This window comes from Dama dama, chromosome 23 (assembly GCF_033118175.1).
Source record: "Dama dama isolate Ldn47 chromosome 23, ASM3311817v1, whole genome shotgun sequence".
In the NCBI taxonomy this organism is placed as follows: domain Eukaryota; kingdom Metazoa; phylum Chordata; class Mammalia; order Artiodactyla; family Cervidae; genus Dama; species Dama dama.
The window spans coordinates 17352330-17375353 of NC_083703.1; the positions used below are offsets into that span (position 1 = coordinate 17352330).

General features: G+C 47.4%; 1 protein-coding gene across 12 annotated transcripts in view; it reads left to right on the forward strand.

Annotated features, from left to right (window-relative positions):
* Positions 1–23024, forward strand: part of CELF2 (CUGBP Elav-like family member 2) — a 550854-nt gene that overhangs the window by 495144 nt on the left and 32686 nt on the right. For 11 of the 12 annotated variants that reach the window (XM_061126053.1, XM_061126051.1, XM_061126049.1 and 8 more), the window contains 4 exons: positions 2219–2298; positions 6447–6605; positions 10311–10374; positions 19922–20056. In XM_061126053.1, coding sequence (XP_060982036.1) covers positions 2219–2298; positions 6447–6605; positions 10311–10374; positions 19922–20056 — 438 coding nt within the window. The remainder of the gene's footprint in view (positions 1–2218; positions 2299–6446; positions 6606–10310; positions 10375–19921; positions 20057–23024) is intronic. The other variant, XM_061126061.1, reaches the window with a different exon arrangement.

The following is a 23024-nucleotide window of genomic DNA, read 5'->3' on the forward strand; positions in this document are numbered from 1 at the left end:
CCGCTTGGACACTCAGTTTGGCACATGCCCCCAAATAACAAGAGCAAAGTGAATGAAACAGAGTTAGCCCATGGTTTCAGATCTGCCTCCATTAGATGATCTCCTCTGCCTCTCCTGCAATCTCCAGATAAGAAATAAGAAAGAAAAATCTCCCGGTCTTATTTCCCCTGTTAATAGTGTCAGTGATAATCACAGTCTTCAAGAGATATTACTTTGAAACGGATGGTAAATTTGGGACTCTCTCATCTTGGAGCGGAGTACATTTCAGTATGGAGCCAGCAGAGGTCCTGTTGTAGGTCTCTCACGGCATTACACACATCATCTCATCTCGATGCCTTAGAGGAGGCCGCCCAGCTGCTTCTGTTGATGACCGAAACCACAGCCAGTATAGATATAGGCACCATGCTCAAACAGCTTCACCAGCTGCTGTGATGTCGGAAGAACTAAGAAATGGCTTGGCATTCTTAGTGAGCTAGACTGCAGGCTTCATTAGGACAGCGTAACATAGAGGTGAATGAGATGAACCTCCCATGTACTGAGAGTTTTTGTGTATTAAAACTTACAGCATGATGCAAAAAAAAAAAAAAAAAATGCATTGACTTTTTTTCATGACTGGATGTTGTTGTGCTTTGGGGGTGTGGGCAGGCATTGCTTTCTCTTATTGCTGTTTGATGAAAAAGTGCTAATACAGTATTGACTTGATAATCTCCCCAGGTACACATGCAGAGCAAACAGAGAAAATGTACTCCATGTTCCCCACAGTGACTCCCACGCAGCGAGCCAGGCGCTGGTTGTTTAGATGTGGAGTTTTCTGCTTGGCTTCCTGGCCGTAGAGGCACCCGTCTCACGTGATGGGTGCCAGAATTCCACTTCCGTGCACTCACTCTGAGATGACAAGCTTTGGCCCCTCAGTGTTTAGATCTGCTTCATTTGGAAATCTTTTTAAGTAGCAATAATAATAATGTTTTGAGGCAATTGAGTGGAACACTAAATTATTCTCTGATACCTAAGTTCAAACTGTGCAAGGCTAAAGAAGCTGAAAATCAATGCACTTTTAAAGTCATTAGAGATCATAAGTGAAATAGTCTGCATTGCTTTAGCTAAGCTTTTAGTGTGCCGTGGTATTATTATAAAATCAGCCTGAATCTGCATTAATTTCACAGTCTTCTTCTCTGAGAAGCCCAAGGGTGCATGATAAATAAAATGTAAATTTTAGAAGGCAGTGTTTTTATTAGTGGAAAGGGCAGTGAGCCATGTAGTTGGAGCGGTGACCTGCATGGTAGCTGACACTGCTGCAAGGAGTCCTATGGATGCTAGTTATTTTACAGCCGGGAAAAAAAAGTAGCCGTGGAGGGTTCAATGGGCCTCAGGGGAGACATTCAGAGAAATGTGCATTGTCTTGTGTATGTTCCACTTGAGGTCCAGTCTCTGATAGAAACCACAAGTCGCAACTTTCAGAAGTCATGGAGATTTGCTGCAAATAACAAATCCAATGCAACTGTTTACATTTTACTTTATATGCACTGTTGAATATTCCCAGAGTAATGGCGCATTTGTTAATAAGGGGTTTGTTTTTGTTCATCATTAACAGTTACTAAGTAGTTTGTACAGGATTTGAGTATATTTATTTGCATTTACGTAACATGAATGTGTATTTATACATATATCTAATTTTTAAACCCCCCAGAAAAGATGAGGTATATTTATTTGCTGACATTTCAAACTATTGGAATCTCTTTGCTAATTTGCCCTGGGTGTGAGGATTTTATTATTGGCTGCTTAAAAAGCAAGGCTCCCATTTGAAATATAGAACCGGAATGGGTGGATGCCCTCAGCCAAGGAGAAAATGTAAAATTGCAACTCTTTATTTTAGAAAATGCAAACTAGGTCTTGCGCATTTCAAACCTGTGGCTAAAAAAAACTTTAAAATTAAAAAAAGAAAGAGTTCCCAGCCTCCTTTCCCTGGACTCCATTCTAAAAATAAATAAACGAATCCATCAGTGACTCTCTCTGCTTTGGTCAGATTAGCAAGTCAGCACTGTAAGTAGAAAAGCAACATGAGACTGAAACCAGAGAGAGAAGGTGTTGGTTTCATGTACTACAGAGAACAGTGGCGTCCTGTGGCAGTTCTCGTAGACTGTGTTGGTTTAACAAGCGTCCAAACCTTTTGTCTTGTTGTTTTTGTCTTTCCTGCTCCCTGTCCCCTTGTTTCCCACAGGCTGTGCGTTTGTCACGTTTTCTACAAGGGCAATGGCACAGAATGCAATCAAAGCCATGCATCAGTCTCAGACCATGGAGGTACTGTATCATCTGCCCTTTCTTTGTTCCTTCGTGCAAGTGGTGGGGAATGGAAAGCGACTCTCTCCTGTGTGGATTGTTCACATGGCAATCACAGATGTAAACCTTCACCATCCTTCTCTCCATCATCCATCCTCCTCCTCCCTTAACCTCTCTCCCCCCGCCCCACTTTCTTCTCCCTCCCACGCTCTCTCCTCTCTGGATTTTTCCCCTAATGACTGGAAACGCACCTAGTAAAACCTTCCACTCGCTCTGCATTCTTTTCTGAGCCTTTTGTTGCAGTGGCCCAGGTCCTGCCGTGTAAAGTTCACGATGCCATTTAACCCGGGCATCTTTGTGCCCCCCTCAAGGACCAAGTACATGCCCCAGCCCCCGGGGTGGGATGGGTTGAACGGCTAACAGCCCCCATTCCAAATTGCAGTGGGCCCCGTGCTCAGTCACAGGGCTCTTTCATTTCTTTTTTTGTCTTCTTTTTCAATGTGAGGTCAAGTGACCTTTAATCAAGACAAACAGAATTGTTTTTGCATCAGCAGTGTCGGAGAAAGTTAAGACTTCTCCTACAAGATGGAACCAGCGCAAATGTTCATGTATGAGAGCCTCCCCCTGCCGAAAATTAGATTTGCCCCCTTACTAAAAAAAAAAAAAAAAAACAACCACAGTAACCAAGAAACTCGAAGGCTCCAATGTGGTCTCCTTAACGAGAGACAACAGTGGCTTTGGGGGAAGAGAAATACGCTGGCATGGGCCCAGAAATGTAGACGACGGCTCTGTCCTCTGAGTCTGTGATTTGGGTCATGGCCTTTCAGGGATTTGCACAAAAGCATTCCAAGAGTGATCTGCGGTTCCTTACTCTGTATTGTCTGATAGAATCCTTTGGGAGTGCATGTTCTGCTGTATCATGTAAACTGTATCTTTGTGTACGGGTGATCTTTTCTGGAGGTGGCTTTGTACTATTACCTCAAGTTATGTTTTTCATCTTTTGAAAGAAAAAAAGATTTTTTTTTTTTTCAGTTTTATTTAATGTGCCAAAAGTTCTCTATTGTTTGAGCTGCTTTTTTGCCTCCACTTTTGCGGGGGGTTTTAATTTTTTTGTTGTTCGGTTTTTCTGTTTGGTTTTTTTTTTTTTTTTTTTGGCCATGCTGCATCTCCCGAAGCATGCCGGGAGCTCAGTGATCTTTCTGGGTCTTGCTCTGCGGGCAGACTTTCTAGGGAGCAGCAGGGTGGGTGGACGTGTGGGGACGAGAGTGTGCATGGCCTTGTCAGTCAATGTTTACTGTACTTTTCTGAGTTTTGACAGCATTGCAAAGCCTGTTGTCTTTTTCAGACTTCCTTTTGACCTCAGTATTCCTAACATACCTTATATAATCACTGTGTTTTCCTTTCAGTGCAATGCATTTTTAAGGCACTCACACCCCCCACTACGTGAAGGCAAGCTCAGGTGAAAGTCGGCCACAATAAGAGAGAATTAGCGGGATTTGAAATACCTTAGGAATCCAGTCTCGAACAACATGCAGTTACACATGTGATCATGTGTGTGCTCCCCTCCCACCCTCGTCCCCCGCCCTTTCTCTTAACCTTGGACGGCTCCACTGTGGTGGATCGACCTGGTTTCCAGCTGCAGGTCAGCCTGGAAATGAAAGTGAAAGGACTATTAAGAAAAAGAAAGTCTTGATATACATGTGTGTTTCACTCTTAAATATTTTTATTTCCTGTGATGGAGTGATCTGCACCTGACTGGTCTCACCTTAGATTATTTTTTTCACCCCAGCTATTTCAGCCCTGTTGGAAACATTGCCACCCCAGTGCCCTCACCCAGGGCCCCCCACCCAAATGGGAGGATTGTGTTCTCTACATCCCTACAGACAGAGAACACGAGAAAATACAGCAGAACTGGGTATGAGGCCAAACCAAGAAAATAACAGGCTCTCAGAAGGAAAAGAATTTGCTATAGAGAATGGGGCGTATTCCTTCTTCAGAAGTCATTTATCCTTTGTTAATATCGCTCTTATCAGAAATCAGATCTGATGCACTTGTTTTTAAATATGGACATCCATGCTTATTCAGAGGAGCCCTTAGACACTTAAATTTCTTGTTTAACTCAAAAATATTGACATTTAAATGGAAGATTATTATGCAGTCTCATTAGAGTTGTATAACTGAAGTTTGTTTTCTTTTCTCTTTTAATTAATCACATTATTTTTAGGACTCTGGCTTACATCTTCAACCAAGATGTATGATCTAAGAGATACGAATTCAAAATGATGTGACTGTTAAAGTTTAAATGAACACATTCTTTAAAGAAGTCATTAATTTTATATGGTACCTTGATTTTTCCCACCTTCCTCCAGTCTCTGCCTACCCTGTTTTTTCCCTTTCATAGTTTATACAAGTCATTTTTTGAGCTATAATCATGGGCCTGATTTTCTGCCTTTGTATCATTTTCTGGTATTTAAGGAAGGAAGAAAAGTCAACCATAAGTGAACTGTTAGGAGGAGATGCTATAATTTGTTCCAGAATGAATTTGATAGAATAACAGTCCTTGCCATGCAAAACCCTTGCTGTCTATAATTTCCATCTTCAGAGTGGTTTTGCTCTCTTTAAAATGATGAAGCACTAAAATACAGAGCAGACAAAGAAAAATGAAGTATAGATTTTTTTTTCTTAATGGTAGAAATGTTACTTTTATGCAGTTTATTGACTCTTAACATCCTGGGTTGTGACTGTGACCCCCAGAGCTGAAGATCAATCCACTGGAGGTCCATCAGCCAGTCACCCCAGTTTTCCCACATTTTGGGGGTTAACAACAGGCATGATTGCCTCATCTGTGCATAGCACCATCCCCAGGAACTACCCAAGGTGACAAGAAAAAAAAAAAAATGCAACTTTGTTCTCTAACAGAAAGAAAAATGAACCCAAAGGGAAGGGGAAAGCTCAGTTAAATAGAAATATTAAATTTCTGACAGAAGAGAGAGGTCTGTTATCACGCTGAGTTTCAATAAAAGTGTGTTGTTTTTTTTTAATCACTTGGGTAGAATTAACTTCTTTTTTCTCAGCAAAATTTCACAGCTTTAATTGTGATGGAATGTGTAGTAAGCTGTTTGAAGAGGGAAACCAATTGGTTTCCACTGAGTGTTTACCAAGTGGCGAATGTTGAAAAGTGCTTTTAAAAGGAAGTCCTCCTGCCTGGGGTGTTAGGCCCTCACTTTCCCTAAGGACCGTCTCCATCTCAAAGATGCTGGTCCTGTTACATAACCTATGGCCATTTCTCACTCACTACCTCCGATCCTGCCTTTTAAAGGAAGTGGACATGGAAAGAAGCTCCTGGAACAGCAAGATTGATTAGGAAAAGAAGCCAAGTAGAAATCTCCACCTCCCATTTGACATATATCTCCCTGGACTAGAACACGGTCCTGATATTTCATTTTTGATTTGCAGTAGCCTGGGATTAGTGATAGCTTAGATGTGACAGAGAAGGAGGAGATTTTCTAAAAACATGGGGACAGTGACATGGGTTCATGCCTGCATTCCCTGGATATCTCCTTCCTTTATCCAAGTTCCTAAAAACGAAACCCACTTCTCCCAATTATATTACCGGGTTGATGTAATTCCCACCATTCTGAAGTTAAAAAATGCTTAACTGAGCACTGGAAAGAGTAAAAAAAAAAAATGAAAAAAAAAAGACGTGAATGAGAGGCACTCTCACTCCCACTCTGTCTCCCCCCTCTGTGCCCTGGTCACACATAGCGACAGACAGAGACACCGCGACGAGTCCATCTTTCAGACAAACGAACCGTGAAGCTTGATTAAGGGCCAGTGATCAGGTCTCTTGTCCTTGAGGAGGTCCTGGGATGGTGGAAGGAAGACCCCTGAAGAGAGAAGGCGAGGCACTGTCATAAGCAGATCATGAGAGCAAAATGGCTTCTTCAAGCACCAGAGCCCCACAGACCCCAGTGACAGACCCTGGAATATTCTGTTGATGGTGCTACTCAGAGAAGACGAAGGACCATCACTCCACTTAAAAACCCACCCAGCCCGTCCCCTCTGCTGCACAGTCGTTCAGAAAGCTAGGCCCCACGCTGACTGAGTGTCCCGAGCCCAGTGGACCAGGCTGTAACCCCCTCTTCACTTTCCGCTGTGTCTGACCACAGGGCTGCTCTTCACCGATCGTGGTGAAGTTCGCGGATACCCAGAAGGACAAGGAGCAAAGGCGCCTCCAGCAGCAACTGGCGCAGCAGATGCAGCAGCTCAACACTGCCACCTGGGGGAACCTGACGGGTCTGGGCGGCCTCACCCCGCAGTACCTGGCGGTAAGTTCCTGTGGATGGGGGTGGGGGGAACGTGGGGTCCCCAGAGGGAGAGAGAGCCCTGCCCCTGGAGCTCTTCCAGACTCCTTGTTCCCTCAGTACACCAAAAGCTCAGCCTCGGGACGCTGTGAGTGCCAGGAAATTCTTGGCATTGGTGCAGAGTTTTTCCAGGTGAAATTGATGAGCACAAGGATGGACTGTTCTGTCTAGTTCGATGGAGGCTGAGCAGAGCTCCACAAGGCTGGGTGTTAACCAGTGTTCCAGCATCAGCTCCTGCATCAGGAGGGATGCGGCACGCTTCCCACACCATGATTTAAGGCAGCCGTGGCCAGCTGGCTCTCTATGCCCAGGGCAGGGTGTTCCTCGCAGGACCTAGGAGGGAGGCCTCGTGGAACCGTCCTTCACTGGGTCTTCCCAGAGGAGGGATGTTGATTCAGTTCAAATGTTTCTTTATCTGTTGGAAACCCGAAACTCAGATCCTGTTTCAGGACAAATAGACCCTGTTCTTTTCAACCATCCCTTACAGTTCATTGTTTCTAAACTTTCACCTCCTTTTTTTTTCTCCCCTTTTCCGTTTTTTTTTTTTTTTTTTTCCCATTTCACTTTGCCGCTGTCTTTATTAAAATGCCAGAGTCAAAATGTAAGACCATTCCCCTGGTAAGATCTAAACAGCATGAGGAGCAAGCCCTAGTGTGAACTTCAGAGCATCTACACGTAGCTTGAGAGTGGTGGAAGGCAGCTCATACTCCTCTAATGTTTTGCTTATTTTTACTTGAACTAGTGCTGAACCATGCTTCTCTACTCCACTTTTCTGCCAGACTACACATTAATTAATTTTATATTGTGCATTTGGGCCTTTAATTCTAGCCTCTGTCTGGTTATGTGTGTCCTAATTCTGTCCTGACCTTTGAACTGTTGCCCTCAGGATAGTATGACCCATGAGCTGTCCTTTGCAGCAGAACCGACACTGTTCTGCAAAACAGCCCTCCCTGTAACCTTGAAAGGTGATCCCCCTGCTCCTGCAGGTGAGGGAAGGGAGCGGCTTGAAGAGGTTTTGTTACTTCACCCAAGGTCGTGGTGCTGGTGGTCAGGCAGGATTTCCACCCTCCATGTGCTCTCTCCATCCAGCCTGGCTGCTTCTCCAAGGAGATATGACTCACGTTCCCCTTTTATGTTAATATTTACTTGTTTGGCCGTGTCGGGTCTCAGTCGAGGTTTGTGGGGTCTTCACTGTCATCACACAGTACTTTTTGTTGCAGTGCACAGGCTTCCCAGTTGCGATGCATGGGCTTAGTTGCCCCATGCAGATGGGATCGTAGTTTCCAGATCAGGGGTCACACCCACATCTCCTGCATTGCAAGGCAGACTCTCAACCACTGGACCACCAGGGAAGTCCCTGGTAGTCCTCCTTTACCCACCCTCACGCCTGTCGGGGTCTGACGAGCCATAGCTACTCGTGACACGTCTGCATGTCTTTCGGGAGAAGCTTGCCTCTCCTGCCTTCCCCTGAGTCATTGATAGAAGAAGGTAACCAAGTTTGCTGTCACCTTCTAGCCATTTTTCCATCTTATCCACAAGGACCTGGTGTGAAATTTCCTCAGGTCTTGCTGAAATAAAATATAAAATAAATTGTATATAATTTGTATAGTTATATATCAATTATAAATTTATATATTTTATATATTAAATATGAAAATATAAAAGATTTTTATTGCTGAAATAAAAAATTAAAACTAGGATTTCTATCATAGATTGGTGGCAAGCCCACCTTTTCAGAGTTTCTAAGGATCCAGCTTCGTGTTCCACTGTTCCCAGGAGCCAGGACCCCTGTGCCTGTCCCAGTCTTCTGGCCCCAGCCCCAGCACCTGTTTCTTTGTATTGAGGGTAGATTCTGACTCTGGCTCACCAGTGTGGTTGTCAGTGGAAAGAATCCTCAGGTTAATGACCCTCCAGGTATTGCAACTTCCTCCAGTAGAAATTATTAATCCCTCAAAGTGTCTTCAAAGCGAATTTAATTTGACTAAGCTTCAATGTTTAAAAAATTGTGCAGAGCTCCATTCTCTCACAACCACAAGAGAATGGGAAACCTGAGAAATCAAACCAAGAGAAGGGATTTCTCTCGGTCAAAACGGATCATCCCTGGCTTCCTCCACTTCGTCACTCTGCGTGTGAGAGTCTGTGTATGTCTGGGTATAACACCTAGTGGTCTGTTACACCAAACCCAGAAGGATGAGTGAAAAGTGTAGACCTCTTTCTGATAACTGTTCACACTAATCCCCATAGTGTCGTTGCAACTAGGACTTGGGTAGAATCAAGTCAGCTGCTGGGTGCGGGTCTGTGAGTCCCACACCGTTGTGGAGTCTCCTCCTAGAGCTGAGGAGGCCGACGCTTACCTGCAGGAGTGGCAGCATTGTCCGTTAGTGTCTGCAGAGCTCCAGCTGAACGATGAGAGCCCATTTTGTGAATAGTGAATTCTTCTGGTTCCTCCTCAGCTCACAGAACCGTGGCAGTTTTTTAATAATAGATGTGGTGAATCTATGCTCTTGACATCCGTGGACTTCTGAGCATAGGAGGCAGCTCCACACTCGCTCCAGGGTACAGACTGTGGCTGTACTGATCCACCAGAAGGAGGCTGTCAGTAAGTGTAGTCACACACTTAGGACAGCACCTAAGTGAAAGTCGCTCAGCCGTGTCTGACTCTTTGTGACCCCATGGACTGTAGCCCGCCAGGCTCCTCTGTTCATGGCATTCTCCAGGCAAGAATACTGGAGTGGATTGATATTTCCTTCTCTGGGGGATCTTCCCGACCCAGGGATTGAACCCGGTTTCCCCGCCCTGCAGTCAGGTCTTTGACCCTCTGAGCCACCAGGGGAACCCTAAGTTAGCCTGTTATTCAGCTTATTTGAACAAATAAAGGAGTGCTGCCCAATGGTAATCACATGCCTTACCTTGAGCTGCCCACTGCTTCTCCGTGCGGGATAAACCTACTTCTGGAAGCTCCAGAGACAAAATGCACAGACCTTTTCATAGCTGTCTTCATTTCTCTTTAGAAGATGCTGATACATTTATAATAATAGCATCAATGTATATAGCACCAGATAGTTCTAAGTTTTGACAAATAGTGTGTTCCTCTGTGCCCACAAAGACCACCTTGAAATGGCTGACCGTTGTCTTTATCCTATAGTTATGACTGCAGCTGTGGAGCTGTGAATAGACACATTTATCTCTGTAGGTATCTCAGCGGCTTCTCTGTTAGTCCAGGAGTCAGCGAATCTGTGCGTTCCTAATGAAGGTTGTAGGACAGGCAGCTGTGAAGGAAAGCGGAGGAGACCCAGGGTGGGACCCTGATTGACAGAGATGAGTTACGAGAACTACTAAGCTCCAGAGAGATAGCATTAGTCACGCCATGTTGGTTTCCATAGATTTAACACCTGGTTGTTAAAAATTGTAAATTGATGAATTGTTTAAGGCAGTGACGTTATTGAGTCTCCCCGGTGTCTGTGTTCCTTAATAGAGATTAGACATTAATGTGGATTTATGGCTCCAACGCTGGGAACCTTTAGCCATTACGAGGCAGCAGTAGCTGACTGTGTGAATGTAAAGGGAACTGGATGTGCCCCTGTGGACAAGGGAAGTTTCTTTGTCCTCAACTGTGTTTCTTTTTGACAGCACATTTCTCTGTTTTTGGTGTTTTTGTTTTTTTTTCAGCTTCTACAGCAGGCCACCTCCTCCAGCAACCTGGGTGCATTCAGTGGCATTCAGCAGATGGCAGGTAAGTCATGAGGCCCGCCTGGCCTTTGGACCATGCTGTTGTCTGAATTTGGGATTGGTTCAGAGGTCGAAGAAGACAGTAAGGGGAAAGAACCACAAACCTGTCCTGTTGGCTTAGGTGTTAAACCTTAGAGTAAGCTGCTCAGAAGTTGCTTTTCTCTCTCTGGCATCTCCAGTTATATAATGAGAATATTGGGGGCTGATAATTCCTGCATAGTACCCTCCAAAAAGTGGAAAGTGTTAGTTGCTCAGTTGCGTCCATTTGCTACCCCATGGACTGTAGCCCCCCAGGCACCTCTGTGCATGGGGTTCTCCCGGCAAGAATACTGGAGTGGGTTGCCATTTCCTCCTCCAGGGGATCTTCCCAACCCAGGGATCGAACCCAGGTCTCCCGCATTGCAGGCAGATTCTTTTACCCTCCAGAGTTGTGTTTATTTTTTTTAATGGGTTTGAACGCTGGGAGGTGGGGAGGGGGGAGGGGGGCAGATTTCCAGCAAGGGTCATGTATCCAGCGCAGCCACCATGATTGACATCCCTCTAAAATTTTAATAACAGGCAGTGAATAAAAATGTTTTGTCCTCCATAATGAAAGCCAGGCTTGCAGACCTATGTGACTGATACCATTTCAGTCCCTTGATAACCACAATTAACAGGGGTACCTTTTTTCTTTTTTAATTTAAAAGAATCCCAGTTGACAGAATTGTGCATCAGAAGCTTTTATGGGAAAGTGGAAATCTTCATTGTCGGAAAAAAAAAAATCACAGTGGGACTGAATGTGAAAGTCAGCCCGTGAAGGGTTCCTTTTGATAATGAGCTGTGTTGGTAGTGACCTAGGGGCAATGATTAGTGAAAGGTGGGTCCCGCTGAGTCACCTTCCAGGCTGATACCCTGACCCACGCAGTGAATCAGCACATAGGGGCCAGTAACCTGCCGCGAGGAACAGCCAGGAAGCTTCCTCTTCAGTTCCAAAAACGTCCAGGAGAGTGGGCACGGAGAGCAGATTGTTGGCATGTTAGAGGCAAGCACAGTTTGCTTCCATCAGTGACACCCTGAGTCAATGAGGTGAACCCAGGATATGCAAAGACTAAACCTGATTTCTTTATCTGTCACTGTGAAAACTCCTTTTTGCTCTTTTTCTCCTGAATACATAGCCTTGTATTGTTATTTTTCCTCTCCTTGTTTCACTTTGAATGGATCTGGAGAGACTTGGCGTGAACACACACACAGACCCTCCTCCTGTGCGTCCTGTGGCGGCCAGCCCCGCCTTCCATGGTGGCCCCTGGGGCTAAACTGTGACCTGTCTGACGGGATGGACTGGCCTGCAGTAAGAGCAATGCTCGGTTACTGGTGGCCCTTGAAATCTGCGGGCACTGCCCACCTATTCTGTCATAATATAGCTTTGGGATTATTAGAAAAAATAGATGTTAAAATAATAAGTAGTGAAATCATTCGGCAGAATGTTAATGAACACAGTTAAGAAAGCTGGCCTCGGAGCTAAGCATCTCCTTGAATGGTTGATTTATTTTTAGTTCTGTGAAAGGGGCTGGAGAGAGAGAACTTAAGTATTCAGGGAGTTTTCTATGTTTTTAAAAAAGAGAAAACCTCCGGATTGCACACTCTGAAAGAAATGTCAAGATGCGTTGTGTTTTCCACCAAGGCAGGATCTTTCTTCTAATCAGTCGGAACACCCCGCCCCCAAATTCAGAGTTAGAGTCTTCCCTTAGAGGAAGCCTGAGGCTCTCCCATTGCCGTGGTTAAATTATGCAGAGAAGGTCACGGGTCCTGAGGCTGCTGCCGGGCGTGTCTTCCCGGGTGGACAGGGCACCCTGTCAGTCTCCATTAGGCTCTGAGCCCACGGCTCAGCAGCTCAGGTCAGGATGTTGTTGGCATCTGTGCACGGTGCACGCATTTATCAATGGAGGGTATCTGGGAGTCACCTTAGAAGGTGTGTGGAGCAGATGGCTAATTTAAAGTCAGTCTGTAAATGTGCTCGGCCTTCCAAAATACCCCTTTCTCGAGCCTTCAGTGTGAAATTCAGCACCAAGGCTGCCCAGGCTGTGCAGTCAAAGGCCGGTTGTCCCGTTTTCTGCCGTCATCTTGAGAAGTGAGGACCGAGGATGGGGGTGTCAGGGTTCTTCTGCTTCGCCATTTCTGTAATGAGTGCCCTTAATTCCTATGGAAAATCGGGAAACATTGCGGTATTTTTTTTTTTCAAGCAAGTTCTGTGGCCCCAGGCTCTTTCATCATCTCCCAAAAGTAGGGCTTTTCTCACCATCAGTCACCTAAACCCATCCTGGAAAGTGGAGGGGTCATAGGGGTCCCTTCGTGGAAGAAGTTTCCCCCACGCACTGAATTGTGGGAGGGGGGCTCCCTCTTCCCCATTTCCCTAAAACCTTCACTTCCTTCCCCTCCTCCCTCACCTGTGAATTCTCCTGAATCATCGGCGCTCTGAGAGGGTATGACCTCCTCTAAGTGGCATTCGTGGACTATTTCGGGGCTGCTGACAAGTGAGTAAATTTATAAATTGGCAGGTGCAAATTTACATTCTGTGTACAGTCCCAATGAAACTTAAGTGAAATGCCTAGTTTTTGAATTAAGAAATTTGACTTTAGCTGGACATCTAAGCCACAAACTGTTCCATAAACTAAAGGCAGTATCTTTAAGAATGACTTGTAAAAAAAAAAATAAATAAAAGATGAGAAACAAAACAAAAAAGGAAGAATGAGCTGTGGAAGGTGTGGGGTCAGCGAGTGGGTCCAGTGTCCTGCATGTGACACTTGTGTGTGGTACTGACGTACACGGGGGCAACAACATGAAGAAACCAAGGACTGTCTCATCCCAGACCCCTGCTGGGCTCGCTGTCTCATCCCAGACCCCTCCTGGGCTCGCTGTCTCATCCCAGACCCCTGCTGGGCTCGCTGTCTCATCCCAGACCCCTCCTGGGCTCGCTGTCTCATCCCAGACCCCTCCTGGGCTCGCTGTCTCATCCCAGACCCCTGCTGGGGCCGCAGCACCTGTAAGCGGGTGAGGCTGCGGAGGGGCGAGAGCAGTGCTCAGTCGCTTCAGCCGTGTCCAACTCTTTTGCGACCCCATGGACTGCAGCCCGCCAGGCTCGTCTGGCCATGGGATTCTCCAGGCGAGAATACTGGAATGGGTTGCCACTTCCTCCTCCGGGGATCTTCCCGACCCAGGGATCAAACTTGCATCTCTTATGTCTCCTGCATCGGTAGGTGGGTTCTTTTTCATGTCCTCCAGGTCCAGAGAGCCGACTTCACGTGGGAGACTCGAGTACTGCAGCTGCAAACACCATCCACAGACAGTGAATATCATCTCAGAAAGCAGTGACACTATGTTGTCAACAGCTCTGAACACAGAATAGTCTGTCCGACAGGAAACTGAGGTGTCTCACCACAGTCTAGAATGTCTCATCTGAATGAGTAAACATTTTCTGGTTGAGGAGAAAATAAAAGAAAGTCAGAAAAGAAAAAAAAGAAGAACAGAAAAACAAAACAAAAATTAGGTGACAAGTTTCTAAAGTAGTTGCATCGATAAAATCAAATGAGACATCAACTATATACTTCTTTGTTCTAAAAAAATTTTTTTTTTTCCTTTCAAATTAAAAGTAGCTTCAGAAGTGTTTTATGATTTTATGAAAGGGAACCTTTCCTAAATCTGAAATCAGAGAATATAACAATAAGGCTGAAATCTTTATAAGCTGACTGCTTTTATGTGCATCCTTTTTATTTTTTGTGCATCCTTCAAGTTGATTGATTTTACTTTCCTTCTTATCACTTGTGATAAAAATTTGTCCATTTCCCACTCAAACTGTGGTACTTTTCCCGTGAGTTTCTGAAATCTCTGTAACTTGGGGTCTGAGTTCAGGCCAAAAGGCTGGATTTTCCCAGAAGAAGAAAGACTAAGGGAAAACTGGTTTTTTGGTCTTTCATTTCTTTATAACAACGATCATCTGAAAAAGGCACCGTGTTAGAAAAATGAGGGTAGTGTTACACTGGTGTTTTTCACAGAGCACCCTGAAATAATCCTGGGGTGCATCCTCACATGTCACAGCACACCAAGGAGAAAACCACCGCCTGTTAGCACCTAACAGTCGGAAAAACCGAGGAAAAACAGGACCAGGCAGTGCTGTCACATGCATTAGGGTACCACACTCCCACATACTGCAGCAGCTTTATGACATAGGGACTCTTAGCATCCCGTCCTACAGGTGGGGCCGCTGAGGATGAGAGAAGTTAATGAACAATTGCCCAGAGTCACCAAGGTAAGAACTGACGGATCCACATTTCAAACTGGCCTGAGCTCCCTGTCGCCCCCCCCTGCTGTCACTCTGCACTGCCCGTCCACAAATCGAGGTATGTTATCACTCAGACGAGTGAAGAGACCAGCTACGGAGCAAATCTGAGCCGTCAGTGAACAACACAGGAGATCCCCAAAACTGCTCCAAGAGAAGCGATCCCGTGTCGGCCGCAGGAAAACCTCCTCCTGTCATTCTGGACAGCATCTCAAATTTAGTAGGGGGTGGTTTTCTGCTCGGGGAAGTATTTTTCTAGGGTGGAGGGGGCTTGTTAGTAAGAAATCACAGAGGTTATGAAGTGGTGGCCAAAGAAGAGGATCCGATGATAGACAAAGGGAAAACTGCTTCACTTGACTTCCGACGTTCAGAAGCGGGTAGTAATTCGCCTTCAGAATCTCTGGCCCGAGTTTCCAAAGTCAGAGGGAAATCATAGCGGGCAAGTGTCTGCCTGAAAGAACCGCACAGAGACTGCTGTACTGGTCGGAGATCCGGCTCAGAGCGAAGACGGGCTCAGCGTGTCTGTGACGAGAAGAGAAGAGGGAAGACTTTGGCCAAAATTGGACCTCGCGTTGGGGACACACTTGGGAGGTCTGCAGAGTGGACCCACAAAGGCCCCAGGTTCTTCCCAGAGCCCAGCCTCCCCTCCTCCACACCCCGCACTCCGTGCTAATAGTCCTTAGGAGAATGCGCCATAACCACCCATCTGTCACTTTTCTAACAGACCTGATTGGCAAGCGCCGGTAACAACTGACATCTGTTCTCGCTTATTGAAATGCAGATTTATGGTAATTGCTCTGAACAATAAGACACAGAATTACCTAAGGTGAACATTCAATTAAATTTTCATGCCCTTCTCCTTATAATTTTTTTTAAAAAACCTTCAGTTTTAAGTAGGCACCGTGTGCATCTCTTCGGTACATACTTTCCTCGTTTGGAGAAGGGTTGTCTTTTCCAGAGTAATGAGGGAAAAGTTGAACCCCTGCATGCCCAACTTTTTTTTTTTCCTGGCCATTTTGATCTTGGCACATTGTTGGATTTCCTAAAACTCATCTCAATGTTTTGCCTTTCTTGTCGCTCAGATTATTTGCCCCTGGTTTGAGGGATGCCTACCCGAGTAGAGCACTTTGTGAGGTTAAAAGGGGGTGGTTCTCTTCTCAGGGAAGAACTGTTTGCCAATCAGAACCAGCATCCCCTCCCCCACCACCCCGCACCCTAGCCACCCCTCCCACATCCGGTGCCCTTTGAGGATTTTTGTGTCGGGAGCGGAGATGAGACGGGGCCCCAGGGGGTGGAGAAAGGAGCTGAGAAGGACAGGACAGGGTGTGCTTACATACACACACACAGAAAACGGTGGAGAAAGAACCAGACATGTGAGTTCAACATCAGCAGAAGCAACACCCCCTTTCAGACAGCCAGAGCTGGGACGGGGTGGCCAGGACTGACTGTCCATCAGGGGCTGAGCCTGCGGCAGCTGGAGGTCTAAAACAATGCTGGTACCAGGAAGTCTGTGCCGTTCACCAGGCAGAGGATGGAGCTCGGGGTGCGTCCGCTCGGAGCCTTCTGAGCTGCCTTCCTAGCTGGGGTCCGACGCCTTTCCCAGCAGCAGCGGGGGGGCCCCCAAGCTCCGCCCTGAGCTGGAGGGGAGGGCAGATGTCCACACTGCAGGTGAGACCCTCTGGTTACGGGAGCGCCAGGGGCAAGCGGAGCCAAATCGTCCGTCCCCGGGGCCCTGCACGTCTGCTGTGGAGACACCGGGATCCTGCCCCACAGGTGTCCAGGGCTCTCGCCACACCCCACACGTGTCCCTGCGACGTGCCGATGCCAGCTGTGCCTCAGAAGGCCCCGGGCGTGGGGCTGGGGTGTCCTCTCTGGGAGGCTTTCTTGCTGTAGGGATGGCCTGGTGACCAGACCTCAGGCCTCCGCCTGGCCAGACAAAAGGACACTGTGCAGGGAACAGGTGCCTCTGCTGCCCCCCGGGAGGTGGACAGGAGCGCCCGTCACACACCCCGTGCCTGCTGCCCCCAGGTTCCTACGTCCGGCCTCGGCGTGGCCCCTGCCCTGCGTCAGCCAGCAGCTCCGATGTCCTCGGAGAATCTGGCAGGTTTTGTTTTCTTTTGTTGGCTTGACTGTAAGTACATCATGGTTCTGGGTGGGGGGAGCTGTGTTCTTTGATCCATTCTCTGCGCTGTCACTCCTGAGCTTGGATTTCTTGATTCCTCCCAATCGCTGTCGCCAAGCCCAGGGCTGTCGTTCGATGGTTTTCTACCAGGACTCGCAGCCCTTTTAGGACATTTCGTGAGAATGAGCTTCTGGGTCCGAGTCTTATTTCCAAAAACAGATAGAATTTCCCCCAGTCCCTGGCTCCCCTCCGCTCGGATGGGAGGCTTAGTGCTCGGCCCGGGGCCCGGGGCCCGGGGCCCGGGGCCTGGCCTGTAGTGGCCGCGTGCTGACAGCCGGCGAGCTGGGCAGCATCTGCAGGTCCTCCTGCCTCTGCTTCTCCCCACCTAACCCCCGCCTCCTCGCCCCAAACCCTCTGATGCTGAAGTCGACGCCTCTCGTCCCCACCTTCCTCTCTGCTTGCTGGGTCCATGTTCTCCTGCTCCATAGTGGTCGGTGGCTGAACTGAGCTGGCCGCTCCCAGTGTGGCGCCCCAGAACCTGGCCTTCACAGTGAAGGCAGGGCAGCCCCTCGGGGTGAGGGGGGAAGGGGACATTCGGGGAGGGGACGGGGACACAGAACTCGAGGGTGGTCGGCTGGACTCCAGGGCAACGCCAAGTGTTGGTGGGTGAGAGAAAGAAAACGCACAGACCTAATAAATATTTGCAGAATGGATTAATTAACGATTGCGGGAAATAGTCAATATTTGAAGCTGTTGTAAATACTGTGGAATGAAGAACGAACAAGAAAAACCTTGTTTGGGTCTGTAGACAATGCTCTTCATAGCAGCGTGGGACCATTTCATGCTGTTGGTTGCCCTGTTCATGCATCTTCCGTGGCCCCATGTATCACCTACTGTGAACGAACGTGGCTGTGTGTGTGTGTGTAGGTGGACTTGAAAGCATATGAGACAACAGTTTTGTCCTCAAGGAGCTTAGCGTATACTCGTGGAGGTCAGCAGTCCATGTGTATGATGCAGAAGCAGGCTGCGATGAATGCGCTAGGAGTTAGGTAGCGAGCCAGAGGATGACAGGTAACGAGTAAAGGTGCCATTGGACACAGCCTGTCAGTCATCCTACGAGGGGAAGAGCCTCAAGGTCGGGAGGGCCCGCAAGGCTCTGACGCGGAGGAGCAGGCTGAGCTCCTCCACTCCAGCACCGGGCCGCAGTCAGGGCAGGTGTCCTGGGAAACGCAGGCTGAGGAGGGTGCTCGGCTGATGGTTCACCGGGGCCAGATGTGCAGACTGTAACATCGGTGCTGAACCCTTCTCTTGTCCGCATAGCCGTCTGTCCATGCCAGTGTCTGGTCCTCCGCGTTACATCCTGAGCACGTTAGAGGGGCCACGGGGACCAGGCGGGTCCGTGCTGGAGCGCCTCATCCCACCCCGCAGCATCCCCCCAATCCCAGCCCCTGGGCACACAGGCCAGAGTGTGGTCAGCTGCTTTCAGGAACCTCGCCCGGGGGACTCCAGAGATGTCTGTGCTCAGTTCATGTTGCCCCAGCTCCGTTTTCCTCGGGCAAACCTGAAAAAACAGGCCCTGCGCTTCCCCTTCACAGGGTCCCGTCAGCACCACCCTGCCTGGCCCCGACCCGAGGTGGGGACAGAGCTTTGTCCCCAGTGGCCCGTGCGCGATGGAGCAGGGTTGCCACGGTCGCAGGATGCCACCAGTGCCTTGTCCTGTTCCCAGCATCCCCAGGACCTATGTGGGTTTGCAAAACAGGTGCTGGCTTTCTCCCTAAGCAACCAGGGCTGGGTGCCTCCTGGGTATCGCTGTGAGCAAAATGAGAATCCAGATCGCAGCATGGACCTGGGGAACTGTCTTCTGAGTAGAGTTAAGTCCTCACAAAGGCACCTGGGGTGGAGGAGCAGCGTAGGTAAGTGAGCCTGGCATCCGGGCTCTGAGTCCAGCTGAGGCCGCCGGCTCCACACGGTGGCTGCGGGCTTCCAGCAGGCGAGCTCCTAGAATGTTCTCTTGCCCCTCCTCCATCTCCCATGCCCCAGCCCTGTTGTCAGGCCACTTTCTCAAAAGCAGGTTGGATTTACTTTGTAGACATGTTCGAATGCCTGGATTTCAGACATGAGAAAGTGGTAAAATTAGGCTGATAACTTCATAATCTTTCTGTGCAAAATTCCACTGTATGAGGAAAGAACCACTGTTGCCTGCTTCTCAAACATACACGGGGGTGAAATGACTCATGGAAAAAGACTTAGTTCGGAGAACCTTTGAACCTCTGGGGACTCAGGCATGGAGTCTGTGCCTGGCCAGTCCCCCCAGACCTGTCAGCAGAGTTTTGTTTCTCTCCACTCTTCTTTTCTTGATTTTCATTAGCCCACAATTCATTCTAGTTAAAAGTAGTTCCTCTTTGAGATACAAATATACTTAAAATGCAAATAAAAATATTACGGCACTGCCTTTTTTTCTTCATTCTTTTCCTCCGCAAATATCAGTTCCTGAATAAACCTAGAGAGAGAAGTATGGGGGTCTATAATGATAGTGACAGTCACAGTAGTCGCTGATAATTATCGGGGCTTGTGTCATACCAGTTACTGTGCTGAGTCACTTTTCATTCACTGAGTTATTTAATCTGCACAACAACCACATGAGGGAGGAGGTAAGTAACTGTTACTACTCATTCAGGAAGGAAGGATCAGAGAGTTTAAGAAATCTGTCCAGAGTCACACAGCTTACAGATCCAGGAAGACAGATCAGTGTAACTTCAGAGCAATAAAGCATCATCTCTTTGTCACACCCCGAATGCACACCTGTCCAGTTTAAGGATGGAGAGTGTACCCTGAAGCCCTCGCTCCAGGTGACAGCCTCGAGGTGGAAGGCCCTGCCATGTGTGGTCCACACGGAACCCTCTGGCCTGTCTATTGTGCTGAGCTGCACCGCCCAGGAGGGGGCAGTTGGGCAGAGGGTGCCGGGCTGGGACGGGACATGTGGTACCGCACGAGTCCTCGGGGCAGCTGGGTGAGAGTGCCCACCCCGGGGCCTCTGTGCTCATCACCTGCCCTCTGTTTTGGGAAAGGGGCGAAGTGGGCCTGCTGCTGACATGCCTTCTCTCTCTCCCTCTGCAGGCATGAATGCTTTACAGTTACAGAACCTGGCCACGCTGGCGGCGGCTGCAGCCGCAGCCCAGACCTCAGCCACCACCACCAATGCAAATCCTCTGTCCACCACGAGCAGCGCCCTGGGAGCTCTCACCAGTCCCGGTAAGGGGTTGTCCTGCTGCTGGGAGACAGGACGCGGTGGGCAGTGCCAGGTGCAGGGTGGACACGCCCAGACCCCGCTAGGCATCAGGCTGAGTTACCTCTGTAATGTCTTATTTGTCCTTTTAATGTATCTTTATTGAGACAGAGTTGATTTACAACGTTGTGTTCATTTCTTCAGCACAGCAGAGTAACTCAGTTACACATATATCACCATTCTTTTTTATATTCTTTTCCGTTAACGGATTATGCCTGGATTTTGAATATATTTCCCTGTGCTGTCCAGTTAGGACCGCATTGTTTACCCATTGTATACGAAACAGTTTGCATCTGCTAATTCCAAACTCAGTTCATTCCCCGCCTACTCCCCACCTGGCAGCCACAAGCCTGTTCTCTACGTCATGGGTCTGTGTCTGTTTCACAGGTAAGTTCGTTTATGCCATAATTTAGATCCCACGTAGAAGTGACATCATGTGGTATTTGTCTTTGCCTGACTTACTTCCCTGGGTATGACAGCCTCTGGCTGCATCTTGTCTGACTGCTGCACTTGGTATGACACTCTCTAGGCGGCATCGCTGCAGACGGCGCTCTTGTAGTGGCTGAGTGCCGCTCTGCCGCACGAGGTACCGCACCTTGTCTATCCATCCCGCTGTCAGCCGGCGTTTAGGCTGCTTCTGTGTCTGGAGACCATGAATGGTGCTGTTGCACACACAGGCGTGCAGTTACCCTTTAAAGAAACAAAAGTTTGAGCATGTGCATTTTTATCTTCCAAGGGTAAGATGAGAAGAAAAGCTCCGTGAGGGAATTCTCACACGTTCGTTTTGTTTGAAAATTGTGCCCTCCCTTCTGTCCTGGTGAAGTTGCCCAGTGACGAGGTGCCTCAGTCCCTCAGGAATGCGCTTTTCTCCTGGTTTGGTGGTGGTGGTTTGTTGTTAGCAATTTAAGAATTCCCTGTTAAGTCTCAAAACCCCGAATCATCATCTGTGATGTTTCACACCAGCTACATCCTTCACTTGTGGTTTTCAGCTGGAGGTCCAGAGGGGGCCGTCTTTTTTGCTCCTCTGTGGTCCCCTTCTGGGCTGTGTCATTTAAAGTGAGGTTTTCTTTCCCCCTCCTTAGAAATTCTGTTGCCTTATTCAAAGGCAGATGCTGTTTTCTTTTTCATATGAGCCAGACCAAATGTGGTTGCTTAGACACCAGGATTTGTTTTCTAAAAAGTGTTTTGCTGGCCTGCCTTCCTCTCTTGAGTTTTCTGGGCCTTGATGGATGATCTCACCTTCTGCTCTGGTACGCGGAGGCGCTGGCCTGGACAACCTCCAGGCCCCTTTCTAACTAACAACCCCACAGCCCTCTATCGGCCACTCCCAAAAGATGAGCCAACTGGCCCCCACACTTCTCTAACAATGCAGGGTTTTCTTCTAGAAAAATAGAGAAGGAACGCTGCAGTGCCCGGCAGACCAGCCTTCTGCAGGCAACCGGCTTCAGGGAGCAGAGAAGCCCCACAGCCCTTGATTGTTTACTGAACACCACGTTTCTAACTCATTTCCCTCTGAGTTCAGTGTTGAGGGAGAGACTGAAGAGACGTTGAGGAAAGGCTGGACAGTGTATCCATCACCTCATCTCAGCGCAACAGCATGCGGGACGTTGCCTTCATTCTTGAGATGTCTTCAAAAACATACCGGGACAACATGTGGGCCTCATTCCACTCAACAGCTAATACTCCTGAAAAATCAACTTTGTAATTTTTTTCAAGAGATTAAGTTATAACTAATGCAAAACATAAGCTGGTTATTTAAATATATCCTTTTAAAGAAATATGCGTTTTTGACATAGTTTATTCCCCCTTATGAAAATAATAGTGATTTTTTTTTCTTAAAAACACAAGTATTTGACCCCACTAGTGCCCCTGTTTTAGAAATTAGACTGAAGAATGTTTTGCTAGAAAAATAAGAATTAACCATTTTGGGACTTCCCCGACAGTCCAGTGGTTAAGACTCTGTGCTTCCACTGCAAGGGGTGCAGGTTTGACCCCTGGTCAGGGAACTAAGACCCTGCATGCTGTGAGGCCAAAAAAAAAAAAAAAAAGAAACATCTCCCTGTGAGGACTGTGAAAAGATTACATTAAAACAGCAGTCCGAACCTGAAACTGATACAATATTGTAAATAAACTATAAAAATTTTTACTCCAATACAATTTTTTTTTAAAAAAACACTGTATATGGTTTTATATACATCAACCATCTGTCAGCATTTTTAACTGATATTTTTAACTATATTTTGTTTGGAGTGAAAAAACTAAACACTTCTCAAGATCTGAGGGGTGTTTTATTTGTTTATATAAAAAGGAAAAGGATTAGGTCTTTTTTTTTTTTTTTTAAGAGAAAACACTATTAACTTTAATTTGGCAGAAGCAGATGATTGTAATTTTTCCAAGCATGGCTGACTCCCTTTTATTGCAAGTAAAAAGAAGAAACTGACCACATCATTGGTAACAAGGTAGGGAAAAAAGAACATTCTTTTTCCCATAAAGACTCTTCCTTACATGGCAAGGAGGCAGTCTGCTATTTGGTTCACCAGGCTTTGAAGAGTTTAACATTGTCACTACATTGAAATTATTCTCCTGTTCCAGAAGTGACCATTATCATACATGGACATTTTGGTGAAGGGTATGTGGCCTGTTGGTTGCTTGGGAAGCTTCATTCAACTTTATGAAAATATATTCTTCCATTGTGACGGCTGGGTGGGAATGTGCCTTGGTTCCAGGGAATCGGAATGAATATTCCAACATTTTGTTCTCCGTTAGTAGAAGGCTCGTGGGTTTAAGAAGCCAAGTGCAGAAGCGTCTGTCAGCTGATCAGTGTTGATATTGCAATTGATAGCTAGTGCTTTCCAGTGACTGTGTAGCCTTAGGCGCTGGCCTGGGTGCTGGGGACACAGCCAGGAGCAGGACACACTCCCGCCCCCGGGGGTC